General features: G+C 36.6%; 1 protein-coding gene across 1 annotated transcript in view; it reads left to right on the forward strand.

The window, feature by feature from the left end:
- Nucleotides 1–24,966, forward strand: part of ADAMTS19 (ADAM metallopeptidase with thrombospondin type 1 motif 19) — a 130,645-nt gene that overhangs the window by 95,083 nt on the left and 10,596 nt on the right. The window contains exons 16-21 of the mRNA XM_066569073.1: nucleotides 1,580–1,660; nucleotides 7,144–7,301; nucleotides 8,027–8,180; nucleotides 10,916–11,051; nucleotides 13,358–13,562; nucleotides 15,489–15,641. Coding sequence (XP_066425170.1) covers nucleotides 1,580–1,660; nucleotides 7,144–7,301; nucleotides 8,027–8,180; nucleotides 10,916–11,051; nucleotides 13,358–13,562; nucleotides 15,489–15,641 — 887 coding nt within the window. The remainder of the gene's footprint in view (nucleotides 1–1,579; nucleotides 1,661–7,143; nucleotides 7,302–8,026; nucleotides 8,181–10,915; nucleotides 11,052–13,357; nucleotides 13,563–15,488; nucleotides 15,642–24,966) is intronic.

The raw sequence follows: 24,966 nt of genomic DNA on the forward strand, positions 1-24,966 counted from the left end.
GAGAATGTTGCCAAACTAAGCCAGGCAGTGAAAAATCATAAAACCAAATGCATGAAGAAGTCTAATACCTCTTCATTACTCATTATTTTATTTTAATAATAACATATCATAACAAGCCAATAGATTTTCTAATGCAAACTGAGCATCAGATATCCAAATGCTGCTATTATCTGTCCTGTTAATGGGAATAGCTTACTGGCTCCAGCACAATAATGTGGACAGAGTAGAGAATTGAAATCCTAATAATGTGCATTTTGCACCATGTATGCAAGTCTTTTCTTTGAAACAGCATTTGACCAACTATCATCATTTGTTTGCCATTACACTTTCAGTTTGCTGAGTAGAAAATGTGTAGAATTTAGAGGTGGCAAGTAAATCACATCAAAAATACTGTAATTATAAGCAGACAGCATATCTTAGAAAAATAAAGGACTTCAGTGGATTTTAGACTGAAGTATAGTACTTTAGGCAAGAGGGGAAAGTTACGCATAGTCTTCATATGTTTATGTCTGACCCTCTCAAGCAGAATGTAAGGCAAATCAAGGATCCCAAACCCCAGATGAGTCTGGAGGACTACAAGATATAAAAAAACAACAAAGACAGTTCCTGCTAATAAAATCACATTATGTCAGCTCTCTTCAATGGCTAATGCAAATATCCACACACTTTCAAGTTTTTTTGTGTCAATCCTCGGTATTGTGGTATTGCCATCTTAACCCTTGTGTACGTTATTTTGCTTCTCAAGAAGCTGTAACCAATATTTAGAAAGTGTTATTAGCTCTTACAGAAATGAAAGATGCTGCTTTAACTTTCACGTTTCAGGATTATTGAAAAAGTATTGTAAATGCTAAGTATTTTGTTGTAGAAAATCACATAGCTACACATAATAAAAGATAAAATATTTTTTCCCTTTGTGAAATTTACCTGGATAATCTAAAATATGGGATTTTTTATTAATGACATTCCTGCCTGTAGTGGTTTCCACCTTTGTTGCGTTTTCACTGTTTTACTTGAAGTAAAATGTTCAACGTCCTCTCTTAGTCCCACACTAGCAAGAGACAATCTCAATTTGAAGCAAATAAGTAGATTTCAAAATCAAAGCCTATCATAACAGGGTTTGAATATGTTAAATGAAGAAGGAGAGGAGATACATAAAACAAACTAAAAACCAAGCAGTGGGAAGATGCTTCGATTTTAGCATCATACCATTTGTCTTTACATGCTGAGTGAAGTTGGAATTATTTTACAGTCATCTGGTGGTCATGATGACACTGAACCACTTACCTAGAAATAGCTACACCTGCTCCAGCCCCAATCTCCAAGCCTCACTAGTTCTTGTTATGTTTTACTCTGCCATACTCTTTTAATTATATAGCATTGTATATATGTTACATATAATACACAGTTCCATAGCTTTTCTTCAATTTTGCAAGAATCTTCAAAGTATTGCTATATAAATTATAACTTGCTATACTTAAAGAGCAAAATAAGGGAGAATAAATGAGAAAGCATACAAGATGTACTTTTCTATGCTTTTCTGTTTTTCTACTTAACTTGGGACATCTGGTCTCATGTTTAGGTTATGTGGAAGCTTTAGTGATACCTGCAGGAGCAAGAAGAATCAAAGTTGTGGAAGAAAAACCAGCTCACAGTTATTTAGGTAAATATTTTATATGTTTTATTGTTAATGTCCTGTTTTGCTCAACACTGAAAAATGAAAGCTAAACATGTCTTTGTCATTCAACAAAGCTCTGAGTAGAAAAACAGATCTGTGAAGAACTTGTCTAAGGAAGAAGAAATTATTACAGTACCATTTTTCATATAGGTCTTCTTTTGGACTTTTGTCTCATCTTTTTTAGAGAATATTACAAACACTGTATTTAGATTATGTAAAAAATGTCTGTGTATATATATGTATGTTTGCACATTTTCAATTTTTTATATGGAAAGTAGGTTAAAACTACTGAAAAGAATTTTGTGCTCAAACATAAAATAATTTTTACTCAGAAAAGAAGACACTGGGCATCATAAAGAAATTCACTAACAAAGTCAAGCAGAAGTTCTAAAATTAGACTGAAAAAGCAGAAAAGTATTTCTTTCACTATTTTGAATTGTCTGAATTATCTAATAGACAAACTTAATCACAGTGATTTTTTTCTTTTAGTTTTTCCATTTAAGTGAAATTGTCTTTCATTGATTGAAAAAAAGTATTTCTCTTTTAATGAGGTCTAAAGAAGTTGTGTAAGAGAATACACTCTGTTATCATTATTGTTACAGGGTTCAAGCAAAAATATGAGATTTCATAATTGGTATTGTTTTGTGCAGGGCTTAAATTTAAATTGAAAGAGACATGGTATGAGAAATAGGACAATGATATGAAAAATTCCCTGGTTCGGTCACTGTTCTTAGTTATGTTCATAAGAAATATTTACGTTTTAAGAAGTGTTTGAGTATTCTCAGTACTTCAACGGAGATAATGTTGAAGATGGTGAATCTTAATTATGATAGTTTAGGTTATCAGTGGGTGACTGCTGGTTTGCCTTGAGGCCCGCACCTTCCCAGGAGGTTTAGAGATCTGGAATATTTAAGTGTTCCCCAATGAACCACAGATATGGATATGTAAGAGTGTTAAAACAACAACTGAAGTTTGTCTTCTATTGACATATGTGGAGAATAGAAATACTATTATTTTCTATTTTTGAATAATGTAAAAATAAATAAATAAATAAATAAATAAATAAATGCTGGCATTGTGTTTAGGGAAATTTATTCCTTCTTCATGAGCAGCAAACTGATTTAACTCTTGCCTCACAAAAGGCAAAAATAATGAAATTCTTTTTATGTCCATGAAATAATATCACTCATGATGCTCATTTGTAAAAGTTGCCAGCTATCTTCTATTTTCTTGTTATTTTAATTTTGTTTTCACTAATTTTACTGGTTTATATCTGAATGAGGCTGTGCCAGTATTTCTGTGCAATAAATTTTGTTGAGCTTATACCTTTTTTTTTTTTTTAAGCCTTTTTGGGGACCCAATAATTAAAACCTGTATTGTTGCAATTTTTTTTTGGGTTTTTTTTGCTAGCACCAGGTATTTAAATTTTCTTCATTTTTAGGTTACTTTGAAAGCATCAGAATTTGAATTGCAAAGGAATAGTTTTTGAATAGGCATAGTATAATGAAAGTTTTGGGGTGAGAGCTTAAGTCTTTAACCTTAGAAACAAGATTTTTCACAATGCTATGGCTAAAAATTTGAAAGGTAAAATAGATTAAAATCTTTCATGTTTCTGATTGGTTTTCTATTTTACAGTTCTTTATGCTTATTTTGTGTGGCACCATACTTAGTTCTGTACTTGAAATTAGTCAATACAGGCCAATGCTATTTCTGTTTGGCCTCAAACTTTCCTGTATAGAGGATATCAGGACATGGTTGAGAGCGTAGGGGTAAAAAATAAAGACCAGGCCAAGAAAGGAAACTTCTTGGTTGGTGGGTTACAACAGGCTGCCTAACCAAGCAAAGTCTGTTGATGAAGTGCTCTTACTTCATCTACAGGAATCATCATGCTTGCAGTCTCTGATCTGGCTTAGTAATCTCAGTAACCTGATGTCTGCTGGAAAAACAGCGCACCAACCTGTGAATAGTCCAGGAGACTCTTGGAGTGTACTGAGGATAATTTTTAAATCAAAACTATAGACCCAAGTAATGGTGTTCCTGGACCTTGTTGATTTCTTCCCAACCCAGATGAGCTATTTAGAGAGTTAGTGGCAGCCTAGACTGAGATGATCATGCCCTGCTGGAACTCATGATTTTTAGGGATATGGGCCAGGTGAAGACTAAAGCCAGGACTTTATGAGAGCGAACTTTCAGTTGTCTAAGGAATTGGTAGATGGTAGCACCTGGGAAACTGCCCTTGGGTCTACCAGGGCAAAACAGAGCTCGTTAAAGATTTAGGATACCAGTTCGTTAAAGATTTAGGGTAATAGTTTTTAGTCACAATTAAGGATAATAACTTTTCCTAGATTGCAAAAGCTCTTGATTATGCCAACATATAAGAAATCAAGCAAGGAAGGCAGGAGAATAGCATGGGTGAGAACGGACCTCCTGGTAAAACCAAAGTGTAAGAATGGAATGCACAGGCAGTGGAACCAGGAACATATATCCTGGGAACTATATAGAGACGATGCTCGTATATGTGGGGATACATTCAGGAAAACTAAGGCACAGATAATGCTGATTTTGGCAAGGAATGGGGAGATTAATAAAGGTTTCTACAGGTTTTTAGTCAGAAAGGAGATAGTAAAGAAAATACACACACCCACAACACACACTGAAAAATAAGACAAGAGAATATAATGATGGTGGGCGTGGAGAAGGCTGCAGTGCTTCACAGTTTTTTGCCTCAGCTTCAGTGGTAAACACTTTTTCCATATCTTTCAAGTCCCTCAGTACCAGGGCAGGGAATGGTGGAATGAAGTTCCTCCCATCCTGGATCAGTTTTAAGACCACCCAAGGAACCTGAACATACACAAATATATGGGACCTAATGAGATGCATCCCATGGTCCTGAGGGAGCTTGCTAATGTAGTTATCAAGCCACTCTCAAGTATATTTGAAAAATCATGGCAGCCTGCTGAGGTGCCCTCTGGCTGAAGAACAAGGACTATTGCATTATTTTTGAAGAGAATAGGATAATGAAGAGGACGCTGGCAACTAGCAATCAGTCAGCCTTAGCCCTGCTGTTTTCAAAAATTACTTAAATTTCAAGTCTTAATGTTGTTAATATGTATTGAAGGGACACCTGATAACCTGAATGGAAGTGAAGCAATTACTTCCTTGACAAAAAATATCAGTGACTATACTTTCATTTGGAATTGAATTTCAGATATCTTCTACATTTTCTATAGAAAAGTGAGGGTCAGTCAAAATGACATTATTTTGACACTTTTCTTGAAATATGACTATATTTTAGACAAGGCAGAAAACAAGATTCATTAAGTTAATACAGTAGAGCGATTTGTCCGTATTAAAAAAAAAAAAATTATTAGTAGGTACTGATTTACCAAGTGGAGGACCAGAACCAGGGTACTGCTTCTCCCGACTGAGAAATGGGAGATGCAATAGCTGAACTGTGATTTGTTGTATCTGTCTGGCTTTGTATCCTCTCACACCTCATTAAAATTAGACAGGTGTATAGTCTTGGTGCAGTAATTAAAAAATACATTGCACTCATCACCTTCACTTAAATGCCATTGTTGTGATGGCTGTTTTATGCTCAACAGAGATACAGTTGTAATTAGTCCCCTTGGTTTAGCACTGAAATTGTGGTTGTGGTTACAATTGTGGTAGGCTTTCCCAGTCCAAGTTTTCTTTGGTGGTCTTTTCAAGTGTAGATTTATTGCTTGAATTACCTGAGAGAGGATATCTTGTGTTCTGAATGTTCTTCCTATTTTGGGTTACCTTGTACAGAGTAAACTCTTCTGTCAAAAGTTAAGAAGAATAGGAATATATGTACAGCATGGAATAAAACTCAGTGAACTTGCTTACAAAATGGGGTGTGACAGAGTCAAGAACAGAAGCTGTACTGTCTGAATCCAAATCCACATTTAAGGCTTGAGGACACACTTTCTGACTTTTTCTAAGACCAGTGACTCATATGAGGAATCTGAAAGCAGAAAATGCAAGATCTGGCATATTTCTGTATTCTGAGCTGGGATTCCAGTTTCCTGCACATGTCTGCATGCTATGGCACACGCATTCATTTTAAAGACCAGACAGAATGATTTCTGTTGCTCTCTGGGGAGAGGATGCTGCTCCATCTGAGCAGCATGACCCGGCTGGACCTTGGCACGTTCGAAAGTATTTTTTTAATTTCTCCACTGAGAAGAGGATTAGCCCTAACAGTTTGAACACTAAATAGAATTTAATTACCACTAACAATTGAATGCTTTAACTTAAAATACTGGTTTTTAAATCTTGTAGAATCACTGGTTCTTTTTAGTACAAGACTGTTATACAGTGTTAATGGATTTTATAGTCTTAACATCTATTACACAGTGCTGCAGTTGTACACTTCAGTGGTGTCTTATTCAATTGGATTCCTGCCAGCCCATAGGCCTGTTGCCATTGTTTCCCATAGAAACAAAACATAACAGTATAAATATGAATAGGAGAGGACATGATTACAGGAATGACTCACATTAACTTACAACTTTAAAAAGGGAAATTTTGGAACATGTGGATGTTCTCTTACAACAATCTGATGCCAAACATGCAATTTCAATGAAGTCAGACATGTAAAACTTCTTGTACAGAAGGTGTCTTCAAGTCTACTTCACATGATTATCCAAAACAAATTGGACCAAAATAAAATATTATACCAAAATAAAATGGACCAAAATAAAATAAAATAAAATTACAAATAATTTACTGAAGAATCTATTTCATTTACTATAGAAAATGTCAATTTTACTAATGTGGAATTCTTTGTTTTCAGTGTATGGAATATATCTTGTCTGGCTTCATCATATTTTTAAATATAAATTAGATCAACATGAGAAATGATTCAGCCAAAAAGAAGAAGCTTTTCCTATTAATTAGAAGCATGCAATTACATGGTGAAAGTGTATAAAGTCTTCTCAAATTCTAAGGTGCAGAAAAGACAAGTGTAGTTATTAGAGAGAAAAGAATTTTGAACTAGAATTTTTTAAAAAAAAGTTTTAGCTTAGTTCCACAAATCTTGAAGAGTCCCTTGTGAAAATTGTGTTTCCCATGCTTTAATGTATTATAGAAATGGCCACCCTGGGAACAGAGAATATTGTTCCCTTTGCCTTAAAGTAATTCAGTGTTTAAATTATGAGTTATGCTAGAGCCTGTCAGTCTTCACAGGCGTTAAAATGCTGATTTGAAGGATTAATTTGAAGTAATGTTAAATACATACAATTTTGCCAGGCATTCCCTCCAGAAGGTGTTTCTGAAGCACATATCAACTGAAGTTCATGTAAAGTAGGATCCATAAATATCTTTGCAATCAGTTAGGTGAATTTCACCTACTTTTTAAATTATCTGAACAGAAAGTGAGAGGAGAAGAAAATCACTACTGAACAGGCACCTTTTATATTGGGTTCTTTTCATGTATTTTGCAGCTCTTAGGGATGCTGGAAAACAGTCAATCAATAGTGATTGGAAGATAGAACATTCTGGAACATTCAATATTGCTGGGACCACAGTCCATTATGTTCGGAGAGGTCTCTGGGAGAAAATATCAGCCAAAGGTCCCACAACATCACCCTTACATTTACTGGTATGACAATTCAGTTTTTTTACTTGATATAGGATGATATTTTTAATGATATAGGATAGCTAACTAATATTTTTTCCAGACTCCTCAAGAGAATGAGATCTGTGTAAAGCATACCTTATTTTGTGTTTACATATATATTTACGAATGTGGGAAGGAGGGGGTTAGGAGAGAGAGGTCTGTCAGCCTGCTTGTAAAAAAATGCATTTAAATCCAAGAGCGATCTTTATGTTGTTGAGGCAGGATTGAAGGTCTCAGCATTCCTACAAATGTCATAAAAAGCTGATGTGCCAAGTAAGGAGAGAAATTCAAATTATTTTCAGGTGTTTTTCTGAAATTTCTGGCTGACTATAGCATAGCATCACCATTTCAGAATTGCAATCACCAAATTCTCTGTGAAAAAGTGGAATTTCTATGCATTTCAGTTTAGGATAGGAAAAGTTAATAGCCACCATAAAGAAAAACAGAGAGATGATGGCAAAGGTCTTCATAAAATTCAAATCCTTTAAATTAAAGGATTTTTCTTAATTAAGCAAAATATTTTCTTCCATTGGCTTTATTTGGATACTCTAATTAGTTTATTCTAGCAAATCCGTTAGGAGGGCTGAAAGGCAATAGTGCATCAAGTCATTCTGTTGTACTTTTCAAGATGATCTACTTGCAGCTTGGAGCTTGTCTTCCATAGTGTCTCTGTATGTAGGAAGGTTTTTGTTCTTTGTATCTTGCAGGTGCTGCTCTTCCATGACCAGAGCTATGGTTTACACTATGAATACACAATCCCGTTGGATCCTCTCCCTGAAAATCAGAGCTCTAAAGTACCAGAGCCCCTTTTCATGTGGACACATTCTACCTGGGAAGACTGTGATGCTGTATGTGGAGGAGGTAAAATAAAAGGAAAATGTACAAACACACACACACACACGCGCGAAAAACGACTATGTGCATACAATATGCAGGTATATACATAGTGCAAATGTGTGTGTGCAATACACACCTATATGTATAAACACTATGTATGTTTATATGTAATTAGGATTCTGATGGTCAATGTTGTATATTTATACTAATATCCTCTTTGTGGTTTGTATGTTTCCATACAATGTAGACGTATGTCAGTCTTATGCTTTCTGATTGTGTTAAAAATACTGTGATAGCTCTAGGATGAGATTAAAACTAAATTTAAAAAGTAGGAAAAGATGGTAATGACAGAACAAAATCTAGACTAACAAGCAAATTCAGGACACAGTTGCCAAGAAGAAATACAAGTGCAAGAGCTAGAAAAAGAATAGAAAGTGCATTCCACTCTGCATTTGGAACTACTGAAGATAAATGATCTGTAAGAGACATTTCAAACCACAGCAAAGCTGAATCCCAGTCTCAGATCAAATAATACAGTTAGTAACATGAGTTGAGGATGATCCAAAAACATATGGAACAAATATTGCAACACCAGATATTAGTATGCTGATATTATATTTTTCATGAGTTTATTAAACATTAAAAAGTGATTTTGGAAGAACAAAATATGGTTCTGAAAACAAATATTGGAATATGAACAGTATTGATGGAACAAAAGTCTTTCAAACTGTTTTCTAGAAGATGTTATTTAAAATGATACTTACTTACACTTAAAAAACACTTCAGATAGGGTTTTTTTTAAAATAAATGCCATGTACAGTGATGTGTTCACACTTTGTGCAGTTAGTCCGTGGGTAATTTTTGATAGCTGTCTTTCATGCTGACAGCTTTGATGGTCGTGGTTGCTCTGACCAACAGTTCTGAGAACTGCCATGCACCTTGTGATTGAATAGGAAAGCCTGGAAATGCTTTTCCTTCTCATAACATCAGCATAAAGAACACAGTGTTCTAGCTCCTCTGACTGTGTGAACAATCCTGGTGTCATGAAAGATTGCTGTAGTTTCCATAAACATGCTTTTTGTGGTTTGGTAGGAAAACTTCTTCCCTAGAAGGTATTTTGTTCATGGTGCTAGTAGCATCCTCTGATTCTTAATAGTGCATCCCAGTTTACTTGTGAATTCACACTTTTTACAGTTTCCTGATGTATTTTTAGAATAGTTTTAATGCTACTACAATCTGTTATTATTGCCCCAGATATTTCTAAATATTTCTATCATCTGCAGAAATCTTAAAATGCAGTATGTCAATAATTTATTCTATATTCATGCTTAAATAAATATTTAAATGTTTGACTCTAATGTTTATAATTTTTTTTTCTGTTGTAACTGGTCTTCATTTTATGTTATTGTCTAAAATAGCTGAGTTATTACAAAGTTCCCTAGAAGGTAAATGTTCTGAAATACTACTGAAAGATTTTTCTTACTTTAGACAAAACTATTTTCACTTTCCTTTTACTTTCTGACTTAAATATCAAGCAGTAATGAAATCAAAATACTGCAGCTTTTACCCTGTCCAACTATTTGTGATTAAAAGTTAACATCAATATTTTGATTAATTTGAATAAATAATAATAAAATTATCAATAGTTTTGCTTAATTGTTCAAAGCATGTGTGAGGATACAACTATTGATGAAGCCATGTGGTTTTGTGTATATTTGCATATGTAACTGGTCTGTGACCTCCTGTGTTGCAGAAAAGCTTTCTTTGCATGGGAGAGAATATGAATACATACATGTGTATATATAAGTGCAGAAAGAATTGTCAAACATTTCAAACCCTGTGATATGATAGATTAGTTGCATGTGCTGTCACGTACACAAGCCCTCTGTAAAAATGTCAGCAGTGGTCATGCACATAGTGTGCATTTATAACATAACTGCTTCATCCACGGGCTGATTTTTCACCTTGGGTGAATGTTCATGTTTAAGCCTGCCCTGCTCCTGCACACAGCCCCTTTGCCAGTAAATTTCCAGAGTAGAAGTAACTACAAGAAAAAATGGTTCTAACTGAAATCCTGAATTCAAGGATTGCTAGTTTTGTAAAATTAAGGCTCCAGTCTAATTGCAAGTTACTACTTGTGATGAGTATTACATTAAATTCTAATTTCTAATGTTTCCATGTTCAAGAAACACCAGGCTCCAGGCCACCATCAGGACAAGGACTCTGTACACAGCATGCACTTCATCTCTGCAGCAGTACCCTGCTTCCTAAACGGCTTTCTGACCCTGCAGATCAGGTCATCTGACCTCTTTGTTCATGGGAAATAGTGCAGACTCCCAGCTGAAGGATTCATGTGCTGATTGCCTTTATCTAAATGCCAGCCACAATTTGTCATTTCTTTCCTCATTTTACGTAGTAATTAACAACCATATTTGTAATTTTCTTTAAGCATTGTTCAGTGATGGAGTTGCAGTGGTTGAGAAAGAAAAATATTCCAGTAAGAGTGAGGGTTTGGCCTATAACTAGTTGCAGGAGTAAAGCAGAAAAACTCTTAATGCTGGTGTGCAAAGACTAGGTTAGAAACTCACAATGTTTCCTACAAACTGTAGGATTTCTTTCAGATTCCCTGCTAGTTTTGAATTTCTTACACTGGTTTTTCAGTTCTTTTAGCCAAACTGTATATGAAATAGCTCTATCTGTGTCCTTAACAATTTGCATATTCTTGGTTTCCTCAAATACCTGCTTCTTCTGTTTTCTAGGTGAAAGAAAGACAACCGTCTCTTGCACAAAGATTATGAACAAGAATATCAGTCTTGTGGACAACAAGAAGTGCAAATATTTAACAAAACCTGAACCACAGATCCGCAAGTGCAATGAACAGCCCTGCCAGACAAGGTAATAGTGATTTGGTTAAATTAAACTATAATATCTAGAGGTAAAAGCCATGTAAAAGCAGTGGACTGCTTCTCATAATGAATGGGCAGTAAATACATTCATTCAAAACATTATAATGCAAAATGAAGGGAAAACAGAAATGCTGGAAATTGTTTCTCCTGAGTTTTAATGAAAGAGAGTCCGTAAGCACCATGTCTGAATAAATTCTTATCCAGTAAAGCAGTTGATTCCTTTCCTCGGGAAGTATTCTCACAGGCTGATCTGTGCTACGAAACTTAAATGCTGTATATATAAAGACATATATGGATTTTAATCCCATATTAATTAATGATATGTTTTACTGGGGTTTTTTTTGAAGCAAAGCTTTGTGTCTTTAAAGCTCTGGATAAACTCTGGGTACCCTAAATAGTAAATAAATAAATAAATCCCTGTTTATCCCTTTTTTCATGTTAATGCAGCTTGAAGTGTAGCGAGCCTGCCCCTCACTCCTGTCTTTCCTCTCACCCCAGGAGAGGGAAGTCCTTGTATGTGGATCAACAAACAGACTGAACTAGACTCTGGTGGTTGAGCATGGCAGGAGGCAGGAGGCAGGTCCATGTGCAGCCTGTGCCAAGCAAAGCCCACCCACCACCCACTGGTGTTCCTGCAGCTGAGCTGGCAGCCTGCTCCTTGCACTGGCTGACCAGGTCAGCACAGTGGCCCATTTCAGAGTCATGCCATTTGGCAGCTAAAAATTATTTCTTAAGGAGGTCCTCAAGAATTGCATGTACTTTTTAAAAGCAAATTAGAGCAAGTCTACACCTTTCAAGGGAGGGGAAAGCAACTAGCAAGAACTGGCTAGCATCCTCAGGAGTAAGCACTAGGATCAGTCTGCTGCAGTCATCTGGAGGACAGGTAGATGGCATTTTTAAAGAAAATAATGCAAAATAAATTAAATGCAAATACTGTTGAAGAAAGTATGTAAAGTGAACAAGAAGGCATAGCTTTCTTGGAAAGGATGAATACTGAAATTGATAAAATATGAAGTATGATACATTTTAAGTAAGACAAAACAACTGACATTTGGTCTTCCCCAAAACAGGGCATTACCCTTTGGAGGGATTATTTAAACTTCATTATATGCATATTTGAGAAGACCTTTATTTTGTTTTATTAGCACCACTGTTTACTTAATGGATAGAAATGGAATAATCTGATCTTTTTCTGAGGCATTGTCTACCATAAATTTTCAGTATTCTGTGTTTTTTCCAGCTTTTTAAGTGACAATTTTAAAATTTTGCTAATTGATACTCAGAGATGCTGTCCTGAGAAATGTAGAAAGATTTAATAATCCAATTTTTTAAACATTCTAAATGATGATTACAAAATTTTATTAGCTTTCAGGCAGAAATGTTACCAAAGCATACACTTGCATCTAAATACTTATTTGCTATGGGCCTATGAAGAAATATCTTGAAGTGTATTTCATCATCTTGACCGGTCATGATTTGTAAATTATGTATCTGGACAGACAACAAAAAAACTCCTCAGTTAGGTGTTTTATTTTTTTGCTACAAATGCATGACAGAAGATTGAAAAAATTTTATTAAATATCAGTTTCCTAAAAACTTTCCTTGCAAACTAAGTCTCCTTGAAAACTCTTGTGTTTTCAGGAGACAGAACATCAGGGGCAGAGCTGTTTGATTTTTTAAAGGCACATGGCCATAATCTGGATCTACAGAACATCTGGGGAAAATTATGTTCTAGAACAATTGCTCTCTAGGTATGTGGTCTGTGCCAAACGGCATCAGCCTCCCCTGCTGTTGTGATTTAAGCCATGCAACCTGTTAGGCTTTACTCTGAAGAACATGAAGAATTTTGGGGTTTTGTGCTTTTTCCAGGGCAATGAGTCTTTCACACTTGAGTGATTCTTGCAACACAGTATTTTCAAGGAGTGCTGGACTTCACATGCTTGGCATACACTTGAGATAGATAGACATACAGAGAATAACAGGCAGGCTGATCAGGGATCTGTCATCTTTATGTATGTATATTTTGGAAATTTTCTGATTGGGATTATAATTAAAGGAAAGTAGTTTGAAAACATAGGGGTAGTGGACTGGGGAAGGGTTAGGGTTTAATTAATACCGTATGAAATTTAATATATGTTAGATTCATAAATACTCCATTAGCAAAATGACAATAAAAGGAGGCTGAAAAGATGCAAGTGTGTCTTGGGTGTATACACTTAGAATAAGTGAATAAGATGTGAAGGTATTTTTTCCCTCCTGATTTTGTATTAGTACATTGCCTGTGCTTTTTTGCAGATGGATGATGACAGAATGGACACCATGTTCAAGGACATGTGGAAAAGGCACCCAGAACAGACAAGTAGCCTGCACGCAGCAGCTCAGAAATGGGACCCTGATCAGAGCTAGGGAGAGGGATTGTCTGGGGCCAAAGCCTGCTTCTGCACAGCGCTGTGAAGGCCAGGACTGCATGACGGTGTGGGAGGCAGGAGTCTGGTCTGAGGTGCTGCATTTATTTATACTCCATATTCTCCAAATACTCCAAATACTCCATAGTCGTTATTTGTGCTTTGGTATTTTTTGGAAATAAGGTTTTTTTCAGCATCAAGTGGCACAGCTCAGCCTAATGATTTTCATGGTTCTCGTGCAGTGTTTCGGCAAAGGGTTCAGGGGCTAGGAAAACCAGCTGTGTAGAGCTACTGCATCTTACCTAGTTAATGTTTTGCAGTCTCTTCTGGCCAGTTCTCAAGCACGTATAATCAAGTATGTCCTGTGTGCAGTAGTGGGTAACTTGGGGGAAATAGAATTAAGGCACCACTTATCAGCTAGCTACAAGACCTTGGGTTCAGAGTGGAAACATCTGGGATGTACTTTTGTACCAAGGGATGTTGATCAGCAGATGAGTGATGCCATCTGCTTCAGGGAGGCTTTGAGGGGAGCCTTTGGCAAAAAAAAGGACGTCTTCTTCCCTTCCTCTTTCTTTTCTGCTCTTTTTCCAAACCAACAGCAATAGACAAATAAGCTTGTAAATAACACAATTTCACATATGCTACATCCTGAAGTATTGCTGTAAAATGTAATCATTGTTCAAAAAGCTTTATTAATTTAAGGTCTTTAAATGTGCTTGTCCATTTGGCTTTCTTCATCTTTGATTTCTTCTAAAATTAACTGGAGGAAGAAGAGTATTGTTCTCACTGCCATCTGGACAAGATGAAAGGATTATTTGGAACTTCTCCTTTCATTGAAAGAGTAAAGGCAATTCTGATTGCCTCCCATACTAGAAGCTGTGCGATGAATACCTCTGTGATCAAAATACGTATAGCAGCTTCTGAATGAGGGTGCAGTCCCTTCTTTCAATTGCTCTACTCAGCAGAACTCCTTGATCCCCAAGCAAGAAAGAGCTAACAAATAGGGAATGTTTTCAAAGATGAAAAGCACATGCTAAGGTAGAGATAGGAGATATAAGTAACACCAGTTTCTGGTGTGGTACACAGTTTTATGATGCGAGAGCTTGTGAGAAGAAAGGCATCCATTTACAGAGATGAGTAAAAGAAATCAGAATCAAGATTGTTTTGTCAGTTTGTTTTACTTGAGAGATGATAAATGACAGAGCATGTTTGTGTTGGGAGCAATAAATTTTTTTGAAGAGCGAGGTATTTCCCATGGCCATTCCTACTATCACCATTATGTAGGAAGCTAGCCATTACTGCTTCCTGTGGTTATAATCAGCTTGGCACAGGAGAGTTGAACTGCAAGCAGTGGGATGATCAAAAGTAGTGATAATGTTTTGAGAAGGAAATGGCGTCATTTTTGGCTGTGTAAGGGGGAATGGTGAAAAAACCCCATAGATTAGGACCTTCTAAGCAACTTGAAAAGAGCTTTCACATGCTGACTATATAGTGACTTTGAATTTTCATGTTCAGTCTGGATTCTTGCATCGTTTTGGAATATTTACTTTTCCATTCTGCATTTTTTTCCTCCTCTCAAAAAAGGCTGTTGGACACTAACAGAGCTTTTCTTAAGTTACTTCATATCTTATTCCTATGAATGTTATTTTGATTTTCTTTCAGTGTATTTCATTTCATTGGAAGAAGAAAGATTGCCTTATATTTTTAGTGTAAAATTTTGCATTCATTTAATCATGACTTCTTGGATCATTTCTTATTCCAAACACTATTTTGTCCTTAAGCAAGTAATTTTTTATCTAATTTTGGGATAAAATGAATCAATTATCATTTTGTCCCCTAAAGAATTTTTGTTCAGTTTTTCTTTTTTAATAAATCTAGTATTGATGCTATTGAAGGTTGGAAGTTAGGAGATCACTGAAGCTGTGAAATATTTATGCTGACCTGACAGAAGTCACATAGAAGGGGATGAAATGGGGTAAGGGAATTTTGTAGAAATCTGAAAAACCATTTTTTTCCAACAGTGCTCTGTAAAGTGTGGTAAGGGAGTACGGCATCGGACTGTGAGGTGCACTAATCCACGCAAGAAATGTGTTTTGTCCACAAGACCTAAAGAAGCAGAGGACTGTGAGGACTATTCCAAATGCTATGTCTGGAGAATGGGAGACTGGTCTAAGGTGAGTAATCCTTGATTCTAGTCCCTCCCAGCATCACACATTTTGCAAGTTGAGTTCTTAATAAGAATTACTCTTATCAAAAGTGTACAGATGTCTCAGCTGAGGGAACAATAAGGCTAGAAACAAAAAAAAAACTAAACTGGTAGTTGCAGTGAGCCTACAGTATAAATAAAAATCAGGACTATAAAGCAAATGTGACATAAATCTAGAATGTAATGCAAATTTGTATTATCTTATTGTGTTAGGCAGGCAAACAGCTTCAGAAACTGCAGCCAGCTCCAACCTTACCAATCACATATGTTGTTAATTTGTGTTTGCACATTTTATTTGTGGTTCCAGTAAAGTACACTCTCCAGTCATATACACTAGCACCTTTAGCTTATTAAATTTCCACATAAACCATTTAGCATGTGGGAAGCATCTATTACTGTTTTTCTTTTATTATTTTTTTATTATTATGGACACTCAACATAACTGTCATTACATTATTTCCTTGGCATATGTGTTCTGAGAGGTGGATATGCATAGGCCAAACAGTAACAAACAATATTAGTCAGATCTGTGATTAGCCTTCAGTATCTGATACAGTTTTGTAAAACCCAAAACATGCTGAAATTGTGAAATTGAACCTTGTCAAGGTTTTCTCTTGCTGTATCACAGACCACACTTCAGCAGAAAGATTGTAATCTTTTTTTATTTCCTTTGTTTCTCTTCATAACTTTGCACACACTTTTACTTTCAGCACCTAACATTATTGCAGCATTTTTTAAACTTGCTTGTATGGAGAAGTATTTAATGTATTTTTAGTTGTCTTTCATGTGATGTAGGAGCTGGAAACAAGGACTAAAGCCAGCAGTGTATGGCTAGCCAGCCTTCCAAGAATTAGCTGCAAGTACTCTGTGAGTAACTAGCTACTTCAAAAGCATATAGTATAACCATTAATTTTTTTTTAAACAACAGAAGCAACTAACTTTCAGTAGCAGTATTACTTTTCCAAGCTGATATGTTTGGCAATAATATTTAGTATTTCCATTTCTCTACTACATAACTATGGTTAAAACCTGCCTCATTTAGCACTAGCACCAGTGGGAAGTAAACCATGGAGAAATGACCATCTGCTTTCTTAATTGAAGCAACCATTCAAATTGGGGTTGCTGAGGCTATGTGGGCATGCTGAGACAGATACACTGTGTTCCCAGTGTCCTCTGGAGTGAAGAACTTTATCCTCTCAGTGCCTTTCACAAACAACCATGTCACAGATGAGTGTACAAAAACTTATATCTTCTTGTTTAAAATTTACTGGCAATTTTGTATTTCCTGCTCTCCTCTTTGAGTCAAAGCTGTAATACTCTCCCCCAAACTGCACTTTGAACTTCAAAATTAGGACACAAGGAATTATGGAATTGGCAAAATCTTTTGAACAGTTAGCATACAGTCTGACTGTGACTTGTGCAGCAGAGATTTTTCCAAGATTTATACTAAAAAATAGATACCTTGATTTCTCTACGGGACACAAGTTCAATTTAAAATATATTTGCATGTGAATTTCTTTTCTCTGTAACTCTTCTGTTCCATTGAAGGAGTACATAGCAACATGAAGTCATGGCCTACATGTTGATATGTCTGCAATGGTCAGAAAAAATGAAAAGCTCAGGTAAATGTTAATTTTTGCTCTGTTTGTTTCTTACCCAGAGGTTCAATGCAGCCTTCTGTGTTCACAGTTTTTACTCTAGGATTGTTCTTGACATTGAAAGAAGTCTGTTCCTTTGAGCAGAGCCAAGTTCCCTCTGGCTAATGCCAAGACTTGACTTGAAAAATTTAGATGACGCTTCTCACACATTGAAACAAGAGGCCTAATATCTTTACTTGCTTTGCTGCTTCCTTTGAACTCCTAAGACATAATTTTAAATTAAGCTTAAATTGCACTATTACTGAAAAGATAACATGATTAATAATTATGGAGTGCTGTAACACAGTTAGTTTGTTTTATTGGTATAGTCACATAAAGATCAAATAGTTTTTGACCTCTGTGTTTTAACAATACCAAGATCAAATAAAATTTGACCAAAATTCCAAATTCCAATACATCAATTATGGAGATAGGTGTCCTTTTAAAACTCAGTCTAAAAGAAGTCTGTACAATCTGGCCTGTGTGCAACCTTTAACTCTGTAATGGTGTTTAAGTTAGTAGAGTGGGTCAATATGCTAAAACTTGCTGTTCATAACATCACTCAGGCTCTGTGCCACCTTTGTGAGGAATATAGGTATGATGAGAAAGGAAAGAATAAAAGCTCAAACTGAGCTTCTGGAGCCAGCACCTAGCAGCATTACCAATGACATTGTATTTTTCCAGCATATGCCATTCATGACATGTCCTACCTAACAATGTGCGAGGTACCTTCAAATGAGGAATGCTTAGAGACCATAGCTATTCTAGCACCTGCTAGGGCAAGGTGTTGTTAGCAACAGTGTCCCTTGCTAAGCTGCCCACTGGCTACCCATTTCAAAGCCATACAAGGACAGGATCATGCTCAGAGGCATTCATCAGCTAAGTATAAACAAGTAGGCTGAGGAGAGGTGAAATTAAATTCATGTGAATGGCATGTTTACATATCTGCACAGCTTACGAAAGAACACATCATTGTAGAAGTCATTCTCCAAAAAACACTTTAATTTCAGCAGCATAGGGTGCTCAAAGGGCATGTCTACAATACTTTATGTAGGAAAATGTGTATATTTTTTTCTGCTACTATCACACTTTTCAGACCATTGTCAGAATAAATGAAGCATGAGAAGCAGAATGAATTTTGGAACAGAGAATAATTTGGAAAGGGCGTATTGAAAATAGTAATTTAAAACTTTGATAAAATATTATATCATTCAGCAAGGAAAAATAGGATCAAAGGTCTGAACAACAAACTAGAATTTAGAAGCAGCAATTTGTAAGATGAAGAGAAATACAGTATGTGTCTATAGGAGATCAGAGAAGATAATGTGGCATAAGTTGTAGAAAAGATTGGTAAAAGGATGCATTCTGTAGAAACTAAAGATGGAGCAGCAGCAAAATTTCTAAATAGTATCTATGTGTTAGACCAGAGATGCTGAGGAGTCAAATATGACATCTGAGGTAGTGATCCCAACGGTTGGCATGCAGTTCCCTTTGTCTATAGCCTGAAGAAGCAAAAACATGAAGCAAAGGTTAATCTCCTTCTATTTTTCCACTGAGTCTGGAAGGGCATCTGAGCCAACTGCTTAGTTTTTACAACAATGAATCCCAGACTTCACGTCCTATTCCAAATTATTTAGTTTAGACAGTATTTCAGTGCTTCCTAGAAAGTGTGTGTGTGTGTGTGTTAGTCAGGAGAAGTCAAGTCTCCAGCTGTTAGGGAGGCCGATTCACAGAGGGTTCTCCTGAGGGGTACAGAATGCAGATGTCAGTGATAAGGATTGTTTGCCTTCTTCCCCAATCAAACAACACATGTAAATGGAGAGACATAAATGCCCACAAACCTTTTTTTACTAACTATTCAAGAGCACAGGACGTTCAGCCTTTATTTTGTGTGCTTAACACATCATTTAAACAGACTCTAAATTTCCACAGCAAACAAACTCAACTGATCTCCTCCAATTAAAAAAAAAGGATGATATTAATGTTATGATTTTACTGACAAGGGAATTCGCCTTGTTTTTTTTTTCCTCAGATCCCCATCCAAAATTATTAACCTCTTTTAGATTCTTGGAATGGAATAGTGCTGACCATGAGTCAAAATTACACTATCAGTTGTGTAATATTGCACTATCAATAGATGCACGGACAAAGCAATTATGCAATGCGAAATAATAGAAGTTAAAATAATTATGTAAGCAAGTAAATAACTTTCATATTGACTTAAATATATTAATTTGCAGCAAATGATGTATGTCTTTGTTTCAGAAATGAAGCATGATCAAATAATATGGAAGATGTCAATGTGAGGAATGGCATTGGGAGATTTTATATGTTTCTAACCAGTCCTAAAATATTAACAATATTAACATCTTTTGTTTCATATAAAGGGTTTTTTAGATCAATATACTGCAGAATTTTGGCTGGAATAAATATAATGTCATGTTATTTTCCTGAAAAACAGAATGAGGCCACCTTTCATAACAGAAGAAACCACCAATAAGACTGGAAAGGATTTTAAAAGTAGATATCACCTATTTTGCACACAGAGAAAATCACTTGTAAATGGGAAATTCTAGTATCTCTTTCACACTTAGATCTACTAAGGTATCTTTGTTGGTTTTCTGCTTCAAGCATCTTTAGTGTAAGAAATCTGGGGGAATCAAAATGTAATTACAAGTGTTGTCTCTCAAGTTGCATTAACTGTAAGTGTGGTTATTTTAGAAATTAATTAAGTTGTGGTACATCTTAATAGTTCCCATCAGGACTGAACCTTCCTAGGCTCAGAGAAAAACAAAGCACAAATGAACAAGAACAAAATAAGAGGACAGGTCCTGCTGAAAGATGCTTGCTGCCTTACTTGACAAGTGACATGGTAGTGGGACAACTATATAATCAAATAAATAATGAAAAGAAAAAGAAAGAAAGGAAGAAATTTAAATCCACCTCATAATACATACTCTGTTTTTCCTTATGTGTCCTAGGAGAGGGTCTTAAGCAGAAGTTACCACCATTATACATTTCCTTTTATGTTTCCATCAAGGATGAGCTAGTTTGTTCCCAAAATGACCTCAACATGGAGTACAAAAGATGGTATAGCACAGAAAGGAGGGTGCATGTGCAGAAAACCAACCCTCATAGCTAGAAGAGGTTGCCTGGAAGATGACAGCGTGTAGTGGAGGCAAATGCAGACCCATGTTTAAATGTGTCTGTACAACCACAGAATTGCCACACAATGTACAGTGTGCTCACCTGAAGGAGCAATCTGGGAAAGAAGGAGATTCACTTACACAGCCACTGTTGGGGAGACACTCTTGTGTCTCTGACACTGCTGGACAGAGAAAGAAAAGGGTAACACTGATGCATTCAGCAACTGAACAAATTGTTTTGGACTCTGAAGATTTTAAAAAGTGGTTTCCAGGGAAGCAGATTGAGATGTCTTCTGTAGAGACACAAATATGTAGTGAAAAGATTGACTTCTAAGTCACCTTCATAAACATGAACAGTTAGAGGAAGTCTAGGAAATTCCAAAATAAATGAGATCTGAAATATCCCTGAAAAAGCTAGGGTTTTTTACTCCCTGATAGCAGAAGTAAAATGATAAAAATGCTCCTAAAATAGATGATTGATAACATTATAAATAAGTTTTGGTTTTGTTTACTTATGCCCAGAAATATTTCAGAATGAAATATCGTTGCTATTAGTATGCAGCCATTGACTTTGAATCTTTAGGCAGCTCTATAAATTTTCCGCGTGCTGGTTCCCACCAAATATTCTTTGGTTCTACCAACAGACTGAAACCTTTGCTATCAGCAAAACAGTGGAGCTTCTCTCTCTTGTACCAGAAGTTTGAAAGTATGATAAATATGATTGAAATTGATAAGTATGATTGACTGGGTGTAGATAAGTATGATAAGTATGATTGACTGGGTGTAGTGATCCCTTGGAAGGCCAGGGGAAGGAGAAAATCTGTGTCATGCACCACATATAATATTCCACAAATGCGGAAGTTACGGAGAGTAGCATTCGCAGCTTTTCATCGCCTTATTACTGCTAATGTCTTCCAAGTCATTGTAGTACAGTCTATACCCAAGCAGATACAAATTTCCAGACTTTTTTGCTTTTGAGTTTTACAGTGCTAGGCCATACATTACTGCTGCTGGGGATTTACATATGCATATATATGCATATAGCATAGATTGAAGGAAGCCATTCTTGGGAATAACTGAAGAGAAGTCCTTTATATTCTATGACCTTTCCCAGAAATGCCTGCCAGGTTTTTTTTGAGGACACTGGGATCTTTGAACAGTGGATCTTCTGGAAGGCTGATATGTATTTTCAGCAGATAGATAAATGGTCTGGTGCTCAGACTTGGTGGATTAGGCATTCTTTTGCCTGGTGTATCACCATATTTAAGGTCATCTCTCTCTTTCTAAATTTTTCCTCAGTATCTCTGACTCTGTCATCTGCAAAGGCGTAACTCTACAGCTGATTCACTTGGGTTCTGTTAAAATTTATGTAATCCATTTTTTCTTGTGGAATCTAGCTTATTTTTGTTGGATTTTTTTATTATTTCATGTTTCTGTTTTCCTGTATTTCATGCAGCTAAGTAACATACTACGTCATGTATTTATTCTTGTGATAAACTTGTTATTCTATGAAATTATTTTATCTCAAAATATTTATTGTTTGATTTTCATTATTTTGTTTTACTCTATGGGGTTGTCACTTTTTTGCTGTTTTCTGATAGTTTATAATTAGGCAAAAGATGAAAATACTTTAAAAATGTAAGAGATAACTGAATCTTGAAAAATTCTTTTGAAATAATTGTTTCAGAGGCTGTCTTAAGCACAGCAACCATGAAACAATAGAGTTTTCAGTTTTCAAAGCAGTAAGGGGAGGGGGCTACAGAACTGCCACATAGCACTTCCAGAGGGCAGACTTTGGCCTGTTTAGATGACTGATTGACTGAGTCCCTTGAGATGCAGTCCTGCATGACAAACGAGTCCAGGAAGGCTAGTCATTCTTCAAGAAAGAAATCTTAAAGGTGCAAGAGTTGCCTGTCCCCTTGTGCTGAAAGATGAGCTGACTCCCTTGCTTGAACAGAGCGCTTTGGCTGTAACTTGGGTGGAAAAATTGGGTTTATGGCCTTTGGAAAAAGGGGAAGACAATTTGGGAGCTCTACAAGGATGTTGTGAGGCTATGCAGGAAGAAAATTAGAAGGGTCAAGGCCCAGTTAGAGTTTAATCATCCTACTGCCATAAAAGACAACAAAAAATGCATCATGTCCAACAAAAAAGGAGGGCTAAGGAGAATCTCCATCCTTTATTGGATGCAAAAGAAAACATAGTGACAAAGGATGAATAAAAAGCTGAGGTGCTTTGTATGTTCTTTACCTCAATCTTTAGTATTAAGAGCAGTTGTTCTGCAGGTGCCCAGCCCCCTGAGCTGAAAGACAGGGATGAGAAATAAAATCAAACCCTCATAGTGGAAAGGAAAAATGGTCCTTGTCCATCACTTAGAAACAGACAGCTCTGTGAGGATGGATGGGATCCACATGAGGATAGTGAGGAAGCTGGAAGAAAGATCCAGGGAACCACAGGCCTGTCAGCTTGACCTCAGTGCTGGGGAAGGTCAGGAGCTGATCATCCTGAGTGACATCATATGGCATGTGCTGAACCTGCTTGATAGGCCCAGTCAGCATATGGGTTTATGAAAGGCAGTCCTTGACTAACCTGATCTCCTTCTAAGACAGGGTTATCTACCTAGTGGATGAAGAAAAAGCTGTGGATGTTGTTTACCTGGGCCTAAGCCTTTGACACTGTCTCCCACAGCATTCTCCTGGAAAAGCTGGCAGCCCATGGCTCAGACAGGTGCTCTCTTTGCTGAGTTAACAATTATCTGTATGGCTGGACCCAGAGAGGAGTGGTGAATGCAATTACATCCAGTTGGCAATTGGCCACTAAGAGGTGCTCCCTGGGGCTTAGTGTAGGGCCAGTCCTGTTTGACATCTTTATTGATTATTTGGGCAGGGGGATCAAGTGCACCCTCAGTAAGTTCACAGACAACACCAGTTTGCATAGGAATGTTGACTTGCTGAAGGTAGAAAAGTTGTGCAAAGGGATCAGGACATGCTGAATTTGTGGGCTGAGGCCAGTGGTAAGAGCTTCCACAAGGCCAAGTGGTGGATCATGTACTTGGATCACAAGAACCCCAGGCAGTGCTTCAGGCTGGGGCAGAGTGTCTGGAAAGCTGTCTGGCTGAAAAGGACCTGGGGGTGGTGGTCAGCAGGGACTGAACATGAGAGAGCTGTGCCCAGGTGGCCAAGAAGGCTGATGGCATCCTGGCCTGTGGCACCAATAGTGTGGCCAGCAGGGCCAGGGCAGTGATTGTCCCTCTGTACTTGGCAGTGGTGAGGCTGCTGAGGTTTGAGCCCTTCACTGTAAGAAAGATATTTAAGTGTTGGAGTATGTCTAGAGAAGGGCAACGGAGGTGAAGGGTCTGGAGTACAAGTCCTGTGAAGGGTGGCTGAGGGAGCTGGGGCTGTTTAGCCTGGAGGAAAGGGGGCACAGGGTAGACCTTTTCTCCCTCTACAACTCCCTCCGAGTATGTAGTGAGGTGGATTTGGTCTCCTCTCCCAGGTAGCAAGTGAGGGAATGAGAAGAATGGCCTCAAGATGAGCCAGCAGAGGCTCAGATTGAATATTAGGGAAAAGTTCCTCAGGAAAAGGGTTGTCAAGCATTAGAACAGACTGCCCAGGCAAATAGTGGAGTTGCAATGTAGTTGCGTTACTTAGGGTCATGGTTTAGTACTGAACTTGGCAGTGCTGAGTTAATGGTTTGCCTCAATGATCTTAAAGATCTTTTCCAGTTTAACTGATTCTATGATTTTATTCTTGTATTTCAGCTAAATAAAAGTCCTATGAGCTCAGTTTCCTTGTAAACTCATAGGTTTTTTTATGTTTTGGTTTTTTAATATCTTTCATGGCCATTTAGGTGAGTTGCCTGCTATTTCAGATCTTCATTATTTAAAATATGGTAGATAGAGTGATTGGAAGTAAAGTCATTATCAGAAAAGAACACTTTCATTTATTCAACCTACTGGAAAAACTTTAAAGTGGTACATAGTATGATGATATTTAAAGGACAGTGCTTAATTCTATGTTGAACAGAAGAGCTTTTTGACATATGTTTCTTTGATTTCTGAAAAGTAAATAGATAAAATAGAAATTTTTAAAAGAAAGGATTTTCTTGGAGGTTTCATTTTCCCTGATTTGAAATTTTCTTTGTGTCCTTAGTGGGTTCTGTCACATGTCTTTCATTAGAAATACTGTAATCCTTTAATTACTTCTTTGTGCTGTTCTAATGCTTTTCCGTGCAAGGTTTTCAACTGAGCATCAGGCTAGCATTGTCATGTATGGTAATATAATTACGTAGTCAAAGGCCAATATTTTAAGTTAATTTTAAGAATTTGTTTTCATCATTCCAGAATAGCATACTCAACTAATTTAATCAGAAAGATAAAGGTAATTATGTCATGAAATCTAACTGTTTTCAGATTCTTGTTTGGATGTGCGATAGTCCTAATGAATGGATGGTTATCTCCTGCCAAAATACCAGGCAATGATATCTCAGATATGAAAGTTTGAAATGTAATAAT

This window comes from Molothrus aeneus, chromosome Z, assembly GCF_037042795.1.
Source record: "Molothrus aeneus isolate 106 chromosome Z, BPBGC_Maene_1.0, whole genome shotgun sequence".
NCBI classification, from domain to species: domain Eukaryota; kingdom Metazoa; phylum Chordata; class Aves; order Passeriformes; family Icteridae; genus Molothrus; species Molothrus aeneus.